Below are 16,443 nucleotides of genomic sequence, written 5' to 3'. Positions count from 1 at the left end.
TCCAAACGGGGTCCCCAAGGCTCCCTGAGCCTCCGGGGATGGGGGCAGGGGACAGGGCACCGCTCACCCTCCGAGGACAGGCGCTGCTGCTGCCGTGGGACCCTCACGCTCCCCACGGCTGCTCTCAATCCAGCCCTCTCGCCCGGGAATTCTACCCGAGCTGGGCAAGCACCGGGAAAGGCAAAGCAAAACTCGGGCACCTTTGGGAAGCCAGCGGCTTCCCCGGACCGGTTTTCCAACGTGGAGGGGCAGCAAAGCGGCTGCTGCTGGAGCAGCAGCTCCGGAGATCGGGAGGGCGATCAGATCCTCCTCCCTCGGCCCCGGGGCAGCGGCGGGAGCGGCTCCACCTGCGGGAGCGGCCGGCGGCGCCTCCGGGACCCGATCCCGGTCCTGGTCCTGGTCCCGATCCCGGTCCCGATCCCGGTCCCGGTCCCGGTCCCGATCCCGGTCCCGGTCCCGCCCCGCCCCGGCACTCCTGGGCACCGCCGCCCGTCGGGAACCTGCCCTTTCCCCTCCTGACAGCTTTCCCCTTCCCGGTCCCTGACAGCCTCAGCCGTGCTGCTGAGGGGAATCGCCTCATCCTTCTTTTGCTCCATGGCACAAATCGTAACAACGGGAAAAAAAAATAAAACAACTTCAGTTTGCTGTGTTGATCCACCTGGATGCTGAGAAGAGCTCAACTCTGAAACGCTTCTGCATCCTTTCCGTTCCCCTTTCTTTTCACCTTTCTTTTCCTCTCACCTTTCCCTTCCTGCTCCCACGCCTCCCACCTCCCCAAATCCTCCAGCGCCCTCCTTCCCACAAGCAGCACACTCGGCTCTCCCAGCCCACCCTGCATTAAGCCCCAGTGTGTTTGCAGAAGACAGCTCTCCCCGGCAGTTTCCAAACTCACCTGCAAAATGCTGCTTGCTGCTAGAATCCAGGGCAAAAGCCACCTCATCCCTGGAAGCCGGGATTAAATACATTTGATTGAACCCAGATTTAGAGCCGTTTTGAACAAAAACACCACTTAGGGGAATGCAGAGCAATCCTGAACTGGCAACCCAGCCTATGCACTCTGCCTTTTTCTCTTGCCTCTTTGGGGATTTTATTAAAGACAGACCTGACGTCACGGTGAAGGACAAGCCCTGCATTTTTCCTCTGGAGAAACTTTTCCTGCCTTCACTTCTTCATTTTTGTGTGTGGTGTTGTCCCACCTCCTGCATTTCAGTGCATCGCCGTGAGCCAAAGGGCTCTTAAAGGGAAAGCTGCAGCGCCGGGATTCAGCCGGCTGCGATTTTAGCTCAGCTCCGAAAGGCTCAGAGCTCATCCCTCATGTTGCTGAAGGCATTCAGACTCTGGCAATGTAGCCAGTACAGCAAGAAATGTTTGATCTGGCTTTACTGGTTACAATCAATGACGTGACACGTATACAATTATTCACAGATGTTTGATGTATTTGATCTTTAAAAACAGCGATTTCATTTGAAGAGCAAAAAGACATTTGTCCTGCACACCCTGTGGGAAGCAGTCTTGTAACTCCTTTGGGACTCTCTTTACAGAGCAACCCTAGATCACAAAATCCCCTGGCATGCTCCACATCCCTTCCATGATTTCAGTGTTTAGGAGTGTGCATCAGCCCTGGGCCCAGTTACATTTCTATCCTGTGTCAGCAGTGGGCATGGCAAATATTGTCCAGGTACATGGGAGTGCAAACCCCACCCAGAACTCAAACATCAACCCAAACTTTCTGATCACCTGTGTCCCTGCTAATGTATGCCCTGATTTTATCTGAGAAATGTATGATGTATTTTTGTCCTTTTACTTAGGCACAGGTATAGATAAATCTGAATTTGAAAGAATTTGAAGTCTCTTTCATCCTTAAATTAAAATAGAATATTACAGGAAAATGAGTGCTAGAAAAGGGAAGGAAAACCCTGTTAAACAGCTTCACAGGTTTTAAACTCAAGAGTTTATTCATGGGCTAAAATAAGTGCCAAGGTAAATTTAAAAGTAGACAAACCTTTCTTCTTGATGTGACAGGCTGGGCAGTTATGGGTGCGTGAATCATTCTGATGGCCAAACTAGAACTGGGATGTTTCCTTAACTTCTGCTCAGCTTTGGTTACCACCTGGAACTCAGGTGTGCCAGGTTGGGTTGGGATGAGCCACTCCCAGCCCCTCATCCTAAGCAACCATCCAACATAAGAAGAATATGGAGCTGTTGGAGTGAGTCCAGAGGAGGCCACTAAGATGACCAGAGGGATGGGATACCTCTCCTGTGAGGAAGGGCTGAGAGAGTTGGAGTTGTTCAAGCTGGAGAAGGCACCAACAAGACTTTATAGCACCTTCCAGTAGATAAAGGGGCTCCAAGAGAGCAGGGGAGGGTCCTGTGGCCTTCATGTAGTGACTGGACAAGGAGAAATATTTTTATGATGGAAAAGGCTAGATTTAGATTAGATATTGGGAAGAAATCCTTCCCTGTAAGAATTGTGAGAGACTGGAACAAGTTCTCCTGAGAATTTGTGAAGTCCTTGTCCCTGGAAGTGTTCAAGACCAGGGGCTCTGGTCTTGGATGGGGCTCTGAGCAACCTGGTCCAGTGGAAGATGTCTCTGCCTGCAGAAGGGGGGTTGGACCTAGCTGATCTTTACATTTCTTTCCTATCTAAACTATTCTATGGTTCTATCCCAGCCCTCCTGGGTGTCTGGTGCTGTTTGCTCTTGACACAGCTGAATGCCCAAGGCTGAGGCTGACGGTGGGTGGGGTGGGGAGGGTGAGAAATCTGCTCCAGTAACTTCTGGTCACACAGCAGCTTCTATCCTTCGTGCTGTGTGATGTGACACGGGCAGAGTAATGGTTTCACACCAGCTGGACCAGGAAGCTCTAAAAGATCAGTTTGTGGGACAGTCTGGACAGACAGCTGCTCTGGGAGATGATTCAAACAGAATTAAATCAAACTGAAGGTAGTTCCACGAGCTGGCTTCCTCCTCCAGCACCTTCACCCCTAGCTCAGCCATTCCCAGGACTCACAACTCTGAAGACCAGGCTCAGGGTTGTTTTCTGTCAGGTTCCTCCAGAGCTATGTCTATTCTTCCTCCTCTATATCCTCCCCATTTTTCCTCACTTCTTCCTCTGTTCATTCCAGCTTTTTCTATTTCAGTATTTCTCTCTCACCCTGCTGTCACCAGCACATCCTTCCTTCTACACTCTTGATATTCTGCTGGGGAATGTAGCACAAATGCTGTGATCTTGGTGGTGTTCACCTGCATGTGGACTTTACTGAGTGCCAGACTTTGGGGTCTAAATCTCTAATATTTTGTGAAGTGAAAGTAGTATTTTGAGAAATACTAGGTGAAAAGGTCTCTTAAAAAAAAAAAATAGTGAAACTCTTTGGGTTAGCATAGGGTAAAAGACTCAGATGTAAATCTGATAGCTAATATTTCATACAAATTGTGATTGCTGGCTTGGAGATGAAGGAACCATGATAGCAGGTCGAGTAAAAATAACTTTCCAAATGAAGGAGGAACAAAAGTTCAAAGCTCCTGTGGTATCAGACTACAACATCAAGGGAAAGAGCACTTTAGAAATTACATAAAAATGGCATTGTGTTGGTTTGGGTTTTTTTCCCAAAACACATTTGGTTATCTCCATCTCTGACTATTTCCTCAGCATATTTCATTGCCTCAGTGAATTCCTTAGCAAATGCTGTGGTCAAGTGTGTCAGCAAGAATGAAATCTTTGAGATGTGGTTATCTGGCTGTTCAAAGCTCCACAGCCCACCTCAGCTGGCTTGTGAGAGTTTATCATATGATCTTAAACCACTCTGATGAGACAGGGCTCAAGGACTGGCCCTGCAGCCCCGGGGCAGGGGTGCTGAGACATCCAGGTGCCTGAGCAGCCTTCCTGTGTGGATATGGCACACTGGGGTACTTACAGGTGTGTCTGGGTGTAATGTTACTTCATTAAATCCCAAATTACAGGGACATTTTGGCTCTTCTTGAGCTCTTCGATAGCAGCAGCCCAAACCTGGCCTTCTGTGAGCTCTCAGGTCCCTTAAAAGATAACAATGCTGAAAGAGATCACTGCAATCCTGTGTCACCCTGGCTTGATCCTGGGGAGTCTTGTACTGACCCCAGTAAAAACACTTCTCTGTCTAATTCAAAGACTTCCATTTAAGATCTTCAAATGACGGAAAATCCACCTCATGTTTTGATGAGTTCAGTTACATTCACTATTAAATATTTGTGCCATATTTCAGTCTGAGTTTGCTGGTTTCATCTTTCTGCCAATGTCTGCTTGGCTGATGAGAATTCAGCACTTTATTCCAGCACATAAATATGCAAAGGTTTCATAAATCACTGCTGACTCTTCTCATTAATCAAACAAAGAAGCCACATTGCTTTTAATTCCCAGTATCAAATTGTTTTTTGGGAACATGAATGTAATAGTTTTATGACTTTTATATCTTTACCTTTCTATGGACATTATATCTGCAAATGCCACTATCCATCACTCTACAGCCATCCACAGGAAACAGGCAGCATGTCCCAGTTCAAGCTAGCTCTGACTCTGTCAGGCTAATGCTTTAATGTCATTTCTTCCTCAATACATCCCTTATGCCTCTCAGCCACATAAACAGGTTTCTCAATTTGACTTCATTTTACAATCTTCTTAGAACAAATAAACTGGGAAATTGATTGATTTATTTTATGCTGTTGGATTTGTCTGACACTTTTACTGGAGGCTGTAGCCAGCCAAAGAATACAGGGACTACTAAGAGCAGACAGAGGGCTCAGGGAGGATGGGTGCTGGTTTCTCTTGCAAATGCATGGCAAGAATAGTTCCTTGTCTGTAGCTGTTTTCCTTTGTAAATATGTGAGATCAGAGTCTACCTGCAAGTCCAGGGGAAAAAAACCAAACCACCTTGGACTTTCCTGACTCATTAAAGGTAAGGGCTGAGTCATGCATCTGACTTTTAAATGATCCAGACCACTAGCTCTGTTAGTTTCATATCAGGATACTTTTACTTCTGCTTTTCTCTGTGATGAAGGTGACATCCCTTTCAATCAGGAGAAAGGCTGGGATTCAGGAAGCAAATACTGGAATGGAAAGGGAGGTGGAGAAATCAAACTGCACCATCAATTATTGTTGCTGTTATTGACACTACTTATGTGATAGGAAGGAGAGTTACATCAGCCTGGGCCTTTGAAAGATCAAAGAAGCTTTGCAAAGAAGAGCAGGTAAATATCTGTTTTAGCTGACTCCCGAAAACATCGAGCATCTGAACACTCAGCCAGCCCCACTTCAGCACAGGTGAATATCTCATTTTCAGAGTTGCTGGCCTTTGCAGGTGAGACCTGACACCTGAGTGAAAGAAGTTGCAATACTACAGGAAGACTCACTCTTTTGCTGTCTAAAGATTCTTTCCAAAGAAGGAGATGGACAGAAATCACTCTGGATACAGAGTCAAGTTCTCCTTTGCTCCTGCTCAGCCTCGTGTCCCCCTGATGCAGTGATGCAGAAGGTACCAGGATCTAAGACGGTAAATCCAGCACTGAATTCCCTCAGTCCTTTAGAAAATGCCAGATGAAGGGATTTACCTTAGAATGTTGCTCAGCCCAGGTTTCCATTACTGAGTACATGCACCATGCTGTGTGGCTTGAACTCCTTGTGCCAGAATATTTGTGGGACTGATCACAACCCAGCTGCTAAACAGAGAATCAGCTGGTCCAGGTAAACCAGCCTGACTGTCAGCACTCCAGAACCAGCTGGTCATTTCTCCAAAGAGCTGGTGTAAATCAGCTCCACTGATTTAGGTGAGGCAGAGCCAAGTCTGAAAAATGGAACATTAAATATTTAATTCATTCATGCAGCCAAAATAATTTACTCTCACCATTTGAGCAGGACTATTGCCTTTGAGGAGACATGACTGTGGTTTCATTCCCCATAAATAAAGTTGGATTTATTAGGACAGGTCTTCAGCTGGTGTCAATCTGTGTGACTCCTTTGATTTCAGCAGTACTAATCTGGCTGACAGCATTTGAGCTATTCCACTGTGAGCAAAAAATGTACAGGCACCAATGACAGTAGCTAAGAAATAAGTCATTAAAATACTGTAGTTTCTCATATAAAAGATGATAAAACTTAATATCAATTTTAAAATCTGTGTTATATTAGATTTTCAGTTACTGATGACAGCAACATTGTATTTTCTACATTGCCCTCAATAGCAATGGCCTCACTACTGTGTTCATCCATTCATAAATTCTCATAATTTCCTGATGGACATTTATGTGGGCAAAACACATACTCTGATGGTTTTGAACCACTATCAGATATTTGTAACAATAGCAACAGTACCCTTGGGTATCCAGTGCTTTTCCTGAGTAATTGTCTTAATATCTGCACTCAAACCCCCACCAACTGCATAATTAAAGCTTTCAAATGGAACTGTAAATAAAAATTAATAACAATAATTTTTAAAAAATCAAACACGACCATCACACAAGTAAGATACCAAGCTCTAAAAATAATTAATGACCAAAATGTATAGTCCAAAAAGAATGAGGAAACTGCCAGAAATACAAACAAACTTTTAGTGATTTCTTGCTGTAGAAAAGTAGTCTTCTGGAAAGTAATATTTACATAATGTTTACTAACCATTAAAAGAAGCTGGCTCAATAACACATATTGAGTCTGAGCCTCAGCTGGTTTAAGTATGAAGTACTTGGAGTTGCAATGATTTGTCACATTCATGGATGCAATGAATTATTCATAAATATTAGTTCAACTATTTGAACAAATGCAGGAAGTGAAGGGGAGGAATTTGGGCTTGCCTCCTGCAGATGCTTTTCTTGATGCCCATTAAAAGAGAGGAAAATATATAGGCCAACAAACTATGAAGGGATAAACAAATATTGCACACATTCCTGAAATGGCACAGCTTGCTCCCTTTATATGTTTGTCAACCTCATATCATGGTCTCCTGGACAAGCAATTTTATGATATGCTCCAAAAAATGATGCTACCCACTGTATATAATGTCCACATGCTTACAATTCTACTGTGTAGATCAGTGACCACAGAACTGCAAAATTATACATTAATCTGGCCCTTTTTTATTTCTACTAGTGCTTCAATATTCTGCAGTCTCTGGGATGGAGTTGGTTTCATGAGGAGGGAAATCTCTTCTGTTCTCCTGGAAATTCTGTTCTAGGGAAGAATAGATTTTGAACTTTTTAGTCCCACACTGAGGCTTCCCAGTGCTGTAGATATGTCTGTGAATTTCCAAGACTGGGTTAGATTACACATATATTTGGGAAAAAACCCAACCAAACAAGCCCATGAAATTGCCTTTAATGTACAAGAAGTAAATTAAGTCTATAAAACAGAACCAACTCCTGTCTGAGATGGCCTTGTTTTTTTGTTGGAAAGTAGGTCTGGTCTTCCAGCCCAAGTGTTGTTTTTAAAATATTTTTTTAATAAATGCAGACAAATAATACTGTTTTCTTATTAAAGAAAATAAGAATGAAACCTTGTGAAATGTTTAGAAGAGTCATAGATAAATTCCCAAGATATCAAACCTGTTTGAAACATGAAATATTTGAGAACTAAATATTTTCCCTCCATGGCCCAAGTATCCAAATTCTGCATTCTAATTCTGGTAAAATTTTATTCAAAGTTTCCTGTGGTATTTGGTTAGTAAACATTTTCCTTTCAACAGAGCTGCTTTCAGTCTGTGTTTCCTGGGGAAATGGAGCTTATGCAATCACTTTGTGCATATTCACGTCTGTCTGTCTGTCTGTGCCTTTACAGTAATTTTTGAGCCTTTTGGGCAAAACCAAGCCAAATGTTGTCAGAAAGATGGGTATCTCACTGATGATGGCATCCCTGCACTTTGTGAAAGGAGGCACCAAGGAAGATAAGAGAGGCCACTGGAGTATCACACTTCTGGGAAAAGTGAGGTGTTTATTCACACACTATTAGAGCCAGAGAAGCCACACAGCTGAGACCTCTCAGTCTGCAGGAAAACAGCTTCAGCTGGAGTTTGCAGTCAGCCACCAGACACAAATCTGTGGGGAAAGTGGCTTTTATTGATGTAATGCTCACAAAAATACTGCTACTTTAAGCACAAATGGTCCACATGTTCTCAAGTTCTCATATTTTTATTTTTTATTTTTTTGCAAGCAGAACTCTATACTTCCTCTTCTCCCACCCCATGCCAATATTTGTTCATAATTTGATCTTGGTTATAAAAGCAAAATACTTGAAAACAAAGGTATCCATTTTCACATTACCACTTGAAGAAGTAAAATAATAAATCCATTCCAAATTCCTGCCTGGATGCTTTCAAAGTGAAAGGATACAGTCACTTTCCAGTAGATATAGAGTGGTTCTGTCTCAAGAAGACCAATAAATTATCTGATGATATGAACTGTTTTAGACCTCTTCTCAGCAGAAGAAGGTCTAAAATGAGAACATTCAGAATATACACATTTTTATTACCATTGATAATTGTATTTGAAACATTAAAAAATGTGACAATGAAGATAATAAACTACTTTTCCATGCCCTGGAAGGTGATTGCTGCAATGTCTGCTAACATTCAATGTCAGTCCTACAAAATTGGGAGCATTATGACTTTGTTTCCTAATTTCATTTGGACACTGTTGCCAACACAACAAACCCAATGCAAAGAAAGGAACTAGGGCACAGAGGAGATGTATCACACCTGGAGTGCCAGAGCAGAATCACTGCCCTGAGCTCTGATCTTTGTGATCAGCTCTACTTTTTTCCATCCCTGCCTGGTGTGATAAAACTTTTCACATTCTCCTGGTCTGAGGTCACCAAATATGATCACTGTTTCCCTCTGGACTTATTTTTCCTTCCTCTTCTCCTGTCACCATTTTGGAGCAGAAAACGATATGGACTTGTATTCAACCATGAGGGAAAAGGAGAAGATCAGGATGCATCAATACACTGACCCTGCATGTTCAGGGAAAAAGTTGATGTAGTTGTGTCTACCTTGATCCAGAAAATGTTTTTCTTCTTCATCAAGTGAAAAAAGGATTTCCTGGGTTCTGGCAGTACTTCTTTCCCTTTAATATGGCTTTAGTGCACCTCCCTTTAATCTCACCTGAAGTTGTTGTGTCCCTGAGGAAGAGCTGAGCTGCACATATTCAGCCAGGACAGGCTTACAAAATGAAATTTGGACAAGGAAGATGTATTTTGGGACACTATGTGAGACCTCATAGGGAATTCACAACACTGTGCTTCTTAGGCTCCATTAGTTATCCCTGGATTTAAGCACCAGAAAAGAATACAGAGCTTGTAGTTCTCATATGGAGCAAAAATGGTGGCCAGCATGGTGTCTGATATTTGTTTGTTTCTCCCCAGGAAAACCACCCTTTTCTTTGCACAGGGGGGACTGTTGTCTTCATCTTCTGTCACCTCCCAGAGGAAACTCAGGAAGAAAAATATCTGACCAATTGGAGGCTTAAAGCAGTTGCTGAGATTACAGGTAAAGTGGCCAAGTTAGGAAAGCTTTCATGTGTAAATAACCTCTTGGTATTTATTCACCACATGCTGGGTCAGGGTTCTTGAAATGTGTCCAGGGAAAGTGTGATGGGAGATGGGTGATGGAGAGGCCTGGCTTCCATCAGGGTGCCAGTGATGGAGCACGGCTCCTGGCAAGGGACCTCCTCAGGTGGGAACCATCACAACCTCTCTCCTGCCTCTGGACTCCAGAGTTTTTGGAGCAGGGAAGGATATGGACAGAGAGTGGGGCTGAGGTCCTGAGCCTCAAGTGAGCTGACTCCAGAGATGGAGAGGAAAAGTGGGAGGGAGAGGGAAGCAAGAGAACACATCTGAGTACACAGACAGAGGGCTGGAAGAGACTAAAGGGTTCCTCTCATGTCTCCCCTGCCCCAAGGCACAGCCTGCACTAACTAAACTCTTACTGACAGATGCTTGTCTAACCTTGTCTGTCGGGAGCACAGCCCCTTCCCTCGAATTTCTCTGCAGTGACCTGTTCCAAGTCTCCTCAGAGAGTTAAACCCAAACTCTACCTGAAATCTCTCTTGCTGAAGTGTAGGTGAACTGCTTCTTGGGCACAATGTGAAAAGAAAATCTTTTACTTGATCTTCATTGCAGAATTTCATGAGTTTAAAGACAACATACATATATCCAGTTCAGCCTTCTATCTTTTCCTTTGAGGTGCCCCAAACAGAGCTAGCACTGGGAGTAGACAGAGAACCACTCTTTAATTTTCCTAGAGTCCACTTCCCACTTCCTTCTTCATGACCTAGACTATTTCTGCAGGAAGGTACCTATTCCCTCTCTAGTGGTTGCTCTGTCTGAGATCAATGACTACCAAGCCAAAAGAGGCCTTACCTGTACAGCCACAGCCCTGTTGTTCACATCTTGTCACCACTGCAGTGGAAGAGGTAGGATGTCTGCAACACAACTTAAATTATGTGGAAATTATAAGGAATCTGCTGGGATAAAATGGTTGACAAAAACAACAAAATCTCAGCATCAGCAGCCATCCTCAGATCTGCCCTGGCAGAATGAGTAACCTGCAGGGCTTTACTTCTCCCCATCTTTGTACTTCCCCTGTGCTAGATTTTGTGTGATAAATGTGAATCCTGTTAATGCACCCTTGGAGAAAATAACTGACCGTGTGGTTGATACAGCTGAGGAGCCGGAGGCAACTCCCTGCCTGCTGTTGTCCTCAATGTCTTTATGAAATAATTACTTCATAGGATCGCCATGGGATCCTTTATTTTCAAACCTAGATTTGCATCATCAGCAGAAGTAGCCCCTATGTGCTGCTGTTCAAGAAAGAAAGACTTTGAAAGACCATAAATTCTCCATTCCAAAACCCCACTCCAGCTTTTCCTCCAGGACAAGAGGGCAGCACAGATAACCCCTGCTGAGGATAACTCTCCTACCAGATAGCCATCCACACCACAGGATGGAATCTGGGTTAGATTCCCAATTCACCTGAGCAAATTTCATGGGAAATAGTGGCAAAAGCCTTCCTACAGTCAAGGTGAAATCACACCACAGCAACTTCATCCTCTTCTACAGTACATACTCAGTCTCCCATACCTTCGAAATCTGCCAAGTCTGATGTTCTTTCATTCATGATTTGGTTTTCAGAGTGTTCCAAAATGGTCTGTTCCACTTGTTTCAATATTTTTTCTAGGTGTTGACAGTATGCAGATTGGTTGATAATCCCCTAGCTCTTTCCTTTCCCTCAGAACATCAGACCCCAATCTGTCCTTTTCTCTCCCTCCTAGGTCTCACACATCCTTCAAGAGAGCAGCTAGCCAGTTTTACAATTCAAAACAAAACAAAAAAAATCTGTGTTTTCAGTGAAATTCCTGAGCCTGCCTTCTGCCTGCTGACAGCTGAATTGCTCCTCCCCCTGCACTGGTATTAGTTAGTCGTGGGCTTATTGCAGTTTTAGTGAAGGCTGAAAGGTGAAAGCCATTAACCACTTCAGCCCTCCAGGCATTATCAGCTTTTCTTCCTCACTAAGTGAAGGACCAGCTTCTTCCTTCATCTTCCTCCTTCTGCTGAAATATTAATAGGAAGCTCTTTGCTATCTTTCACATCCCTTTCTAGTTGTGCTTAATTTTGTGCTTTGGCCTTTATGATTTTGTCCCTATATGCTCCAGCAATTCTTTTATAGGCATCTTTAGTAAACTGACCTAGCTTTCACTTCTTGCATGTCCTCATAGAGCATTTGTGTGATGCCTGGAATTGCCAGTCCAGTGTAGGCTGTGATTTGCCTCCAAGCTGCAGACTGGAGGAAACCAGGATCCTCTACCAAATCACTTCCACCAGGATGAGGTTGCTAAGAAGAAATATTCTAGGATCATCTCTTCTGTGGGCAAAGAGAAACCTCAGTATTACACTGGACTGAGAAGCAGGTGCCTAAGAAAGAGATGTGCCATCAAATGGCAGAAGGTGTCAACCCTCTGTATTCAATTATTGATGTCTCTTTTTTACACTTTTACATGCTCCTTGGAAACTGAGATATGGGAATTTTGAAGAGAAATAGGATACTTATGGTTTCAAATTCACATCATTGTGCATAAATCCTCTCCTACATTTTCTTAAAATTTTGCTATTTTGCTCAGAATGGCAACACATCTTCACTAACAAGCCCAAGTCCTTGCTGAGGAATAGCTGTTTCCACTGTGGGTTCCTGTGGAGGAGTGTGGTGAAGAAAGTGCTGGAGTAAATTATCTGCTGTTTGAATTATTGTCATGAATGCTAAAACAGATGTTTCTTATGCATGAACTTTTCATGATCTTGGGCTGCAGGCTGGCGGGATAATCAAATATTATTACAGCATGGAACAAGGAGTTGTAATGGGCATACAAATCCCAAATCTAGCTCCCAATGATATAGTTTTTTCCACAGTTTATCCCTTAAACCACACACGTGCTAGTTCTTGCACATCCAGCAGCATTTTCTGTACCAATTCTTAGCTGGAAGTGAGACTTTTGGCAAATTATTTGGAAAACTCCATAAAATGTATACTCCTACTTCCTCAGCTAATGCTAAGCTCAGTGCCCTTCAGTGTGCTCGAGGTCTCTGGAAGGTTCTTTGACATGATTGTTTCTGTTGCCTTGTCCCAGGTGAGAATGCCTATTCTCTACACCTGCCATTAGCATGCCCTGGGCTTTGCAGGAGAAAATGCATAAATGCATCAAAGCCCTTTGCAGTGCCCCAAGGACACAAAGCAGCTATAAAGCAAGCTAAAGCAGTTAATTGCTCTGCTTCCCCAAAGCAACATAAAGGAGTTGGAGCTCCCTGGAGGATCCAGCATTTAGAGAGTAGTTTCTGTTGTATGAAAGGCACAACTCTGAGAATCATAGACATAATGCTCAAAGGGATTTTAGATCACACAGCCCAACCTTTCCCACTGAGGTGGGCTCAAGGTTAGAGGCAGTTACAGCTGAGGATGTTTGCTTACACCTTTTTGTGGACTGGAGGTGTTTATGTAATATGTGTCTGGAGCCAGCTTTGCACCTGCCCATGCAGAATGGCCGAGCTCTCAGGAAAGAGTTGCACACCAAATCCTCAGCCTGCTCTTTCTGTTTGCTGTGCAGTTTTCATACCTACTGCAGAACATCTGACAGGAACCAGCAGCAGAACTGGACACTGCAGCAGAACTCTCTTCTTCTAGTAGCCCCTGGCACTTGAAAACTTGTTGTGGTGTGGAAGATTGTGACCCTGCATTTGGGATCCAGGCCAAGCCTTCCTCCAGCTGCACTGCTGGCAGGCAGCAGTGACCCATTGAGAGCTGCCTTTCCAGTGAGCTTGAGTGCATGTAGCAGAGCTGAACATCCCTGACATTCTGCACATGTTGATCTGAGGTCAACTCTACATTATGTGACTGCCACATTCTCTTGTTGTAAACAGGAAAAAAAAGAACTTTTTGTATAAATGACTCTCATCTTTAGCAATTCCTTGCAGCACTTTCTTGCACTGACCCTACTAATCATGAGGTAAAGGAAATACTGCTTGAGAGATGTGGTAATGACTTGAAACCCAGCACAAGCAATAAAAAATTGCACTGCTCTAGGAAATATTGTCATTATCCTATAAATACAGCATATCTGCATAGTCTCTGTCTTAGCACATATGGACCACGGAGAAGAAATTATATTACATCATCACATTACCATGTGCAGTTGGCCAGAATTTTGGGAGCTCTTCCTTAACTCCAGGATCAGATGAGTGCAAAAAGGGGAAAGAAACAAGTGGCAGGTAGAGCTGCATCAAGATAGAATGTTCAATTTTTTAGAATAATTTTTCATCTGAGACAATTTTACAGTGGAAGAGATATAAACTCATCCTTCTCCAGTTTGGTCAAAGTTTTTATGGAATGAAGTTCTTTGCAGTTTATTCATGTGTTGAAGTAATTTGCTTGGCTGTATCCTAAAATAGCAGACATCAATTTTCCTTTACCATATGAAATAAGAGAAATTGCAACACAGGCCAGAGCAATGCATTCGGTTTGGCCCTTTATGGTACTCATATCTAATCTTAAGCAATAGGGAAGATCTGTAGGACAAATAAAAGTGTACTTATAACATCTGCCATAGTAGGTGGTGGAAATGACTCATTGATGGCTATGCAATACCAGATACATACATGGGAGCCTGAGCCAGCAGCCAGGTTTGACATGCTGGATTTCTACCAATAAATGAATTAAAATAGGTCAAAAAGAACAGAGAAAATTTGGGGAACTCATATATCCTGCTTCATAATCCTTTGTTAAAAACCAAGATGTACCTATGGCACATATGGATGTGTTAAAAACCAAGATATGCCTACGATACACATGAATGAAGTGGGCTCTGAAATCTCTGTACACTAATATATAGATATGCATTATGCATTACCTGCTCAGAGCAGGGACATTTTTACAGGACTTAAGACCACCTTTCTGTGAATTGTAAATCACAGAATATCACCCAGTTGCCTGCAATCAGATAATGCCAAAAGATTATCTTGAAAAGCCTCCAGCCTTGGCTGGAAACAGCAGGAGACTGAGCAGCCAGCGCTCCTCTTGCTGACTTGTTTCAGCAACCAACTCAGTCTGCCTTTGCAGAGACTGGTAGATCTTACCTTGACCCTAAGCTTGTCTTATGTTAACTGGTAGTTTTTCTATTCTACACAACTTGTCTTGGTGTTTTCTCCATTCCTCCAAGAAGCATCTTATTCTTATTACCTATAACTTACAGAAGCCAAATTTTCTAATAACTTGCTTATTTCATTGTGAGATATTTTCTTGCTGCCCTATTATTTTTGATTTTGTTCTATGGTTTTTCTCTGCTTCCTGTGCAATTTTTCAGCATCCCTTTAAAAACAGAGTTATCAGGCCAAGGTGTAGTGCTGCAGTACACACTGCTGCTACAAATCCAGGTAGAAATCACATCCCTTCTCTTACTCATTTTCCTTCCCTGTGTAAATCTGATGATATAATTTTCCCCGGCATCATTCTTAAGGTTCAAATTCATCTCTGCATCCAGTATCATCTTTAGGTCTGCTTTGGTCTGCACTTCTAGGACTCAGCTGCCATCTTTATTCACTTGTGTTTACTTTGAATGGTCCCAATCTACAAAATGTTTCGTCATCTCTTTCTTATTGCCTAAGCACAGGAAAAATTTAGGAGTCTGACAAGATTTATACCAGTGGGAAAATCTAGTTTCAGCAGCAAAGCTGCTGATAAAAACTTGGGTTTGGACCAATCTCTGTGAGATCTACTAGGAGATCTATTGCTTGATAAAATCTACTCACTAAAAAAAGTAAATAAATTGATAACTGACAGTTAAGTGGTTATTTAATCCATTAATATTTGTGCTTCTGTGTTGTACAGGACATATTTTATCGCAGTTTATTTAGAAAATAACGTGGTACTGAAATTCTAAAATATTTAGAGCATGTTCAAGCTATGCAGTCTCTTTATTCAATTTACTGTCATATAAAAAGTATCAGTTTTGGTAAATGAGAGCCATTTTCATATTAACATATCATAAGCTGCCATTAATTGCAGTCCTAGCCTTGAGCCTTATTGTTGATTTATGAACATGTCTCTTTTTAATGCAAACAACTTGTTGTCTTCAAGCCTATCTTTGCATTGTTTCATTTGTCTCCAACAAACAATGGCAGAGAAATAAGATTTTTCCAGTCATTTGTAGTTTCCTCAGTACTGTGAGATTAAAAGGAAGCATCAGGGAACTAGACACGTCAGCAGCTTCACTTTAAGATGCCTGAGTCCAAGTTATCCAGACCTGCTGTTGTTTCTTGCTCTCTGAACCACTAGAGGCTCAGAAGGTGGTTTGCCATCCTCGTGTGGTCTCAGGGTGTCACCCTTCTGGCTCCCAAACTGACTGGAAGCACGCCACCTTCATGGTTACTAGCACTTGAGTTGTTCCTGACATACTTAAAACCCCCTCCTTCTTCTTTCCTGTGGCCCTTTTAACTCTGGATAGTGTCCAGCTTCTCTTATTAACCACCTAATCAGAGAGAAATCCCAAAACATATTCCCAACCGTTTCATTTGCAATATTGTTTTATTTTTTGATTGTTTGCACTTAGTGGTTTTACTTACCAGTTGTATTTCTAGCTAAAACTAGTGTGGTGGTTTTTTATTTTCTGATGTTTTGACACCATTTTTATCGATAAAGTCCAACTTCTAATCCTGATGACTCTTGCTTTCCTTTCTTTTAGTGCATTTTTAGTTGTGACATTGATTTTACGGGCAAACCTCACTGTTTCCATTTCTGGTATGAGAAATGCTGAACAAGTGCTAAAAACAGTTTGAAACTTCAGGAGGAGACTCCCAGCATACAGACACATGGAACATCCAAAAATAATAACTAAAAAATACAAATCAGTACAAGCAATCTATTGGTAATTTTGTTAAAGCATCTACCAG

At 42.6% G+C, this 16,443-nt stretch overlaps 1 protein-coding gene across 2 annotated transcripts in view; it reads right to left on the bottom strand.

The window, feature by feature from the left end:
* Positions 1–1,218, bottom strand: part of CCN4 (cellular communication network factor 4) — a 34,194-nt gene extending 32,976 nt beyond the window's left edge. The window contains exon 1 of one of the 2 annotated variants that reach the window (XM_021542385.3): positions 1,103–1,218. Coding sequence is in view for 1 of the 2 variants with exons in the window: in XM_021542384.4 (XP_021398059.1) it covers positions 893–940 (48 nt within the window). In the remaining variant the exon portion in view is untranslated. Of the gene's footprint in view, positions 1–892 lie in introns of both variants that reach the window. The other variant, XM_021542384.4, reaches the window with a different exon arrangement.
* Between the last annotated feature and the right edge of the window lie 15,225 nt (positions 1,219–16,443).

The sequence above is a fragment of the Lonchura striata genome, chromosome 2 (assembly GCF_050655825.1).
Source record: "Lonchura striata isolate lonStrDom1 chromosome 2, ASM5065582v1, whole genome shotgun sequence".
Classification (NCBI taxonomy): Eukaryota; Metazoa; Chordata; class Aves; order Passeriformes; family Estrildidae; genus Lonchura; species Lonchura striata.
The sequence above is the reverse complement of the archived record's forward strand: the minus strand, read 5'-3'. Positions and strand labels throughout refer to the sequence as shown.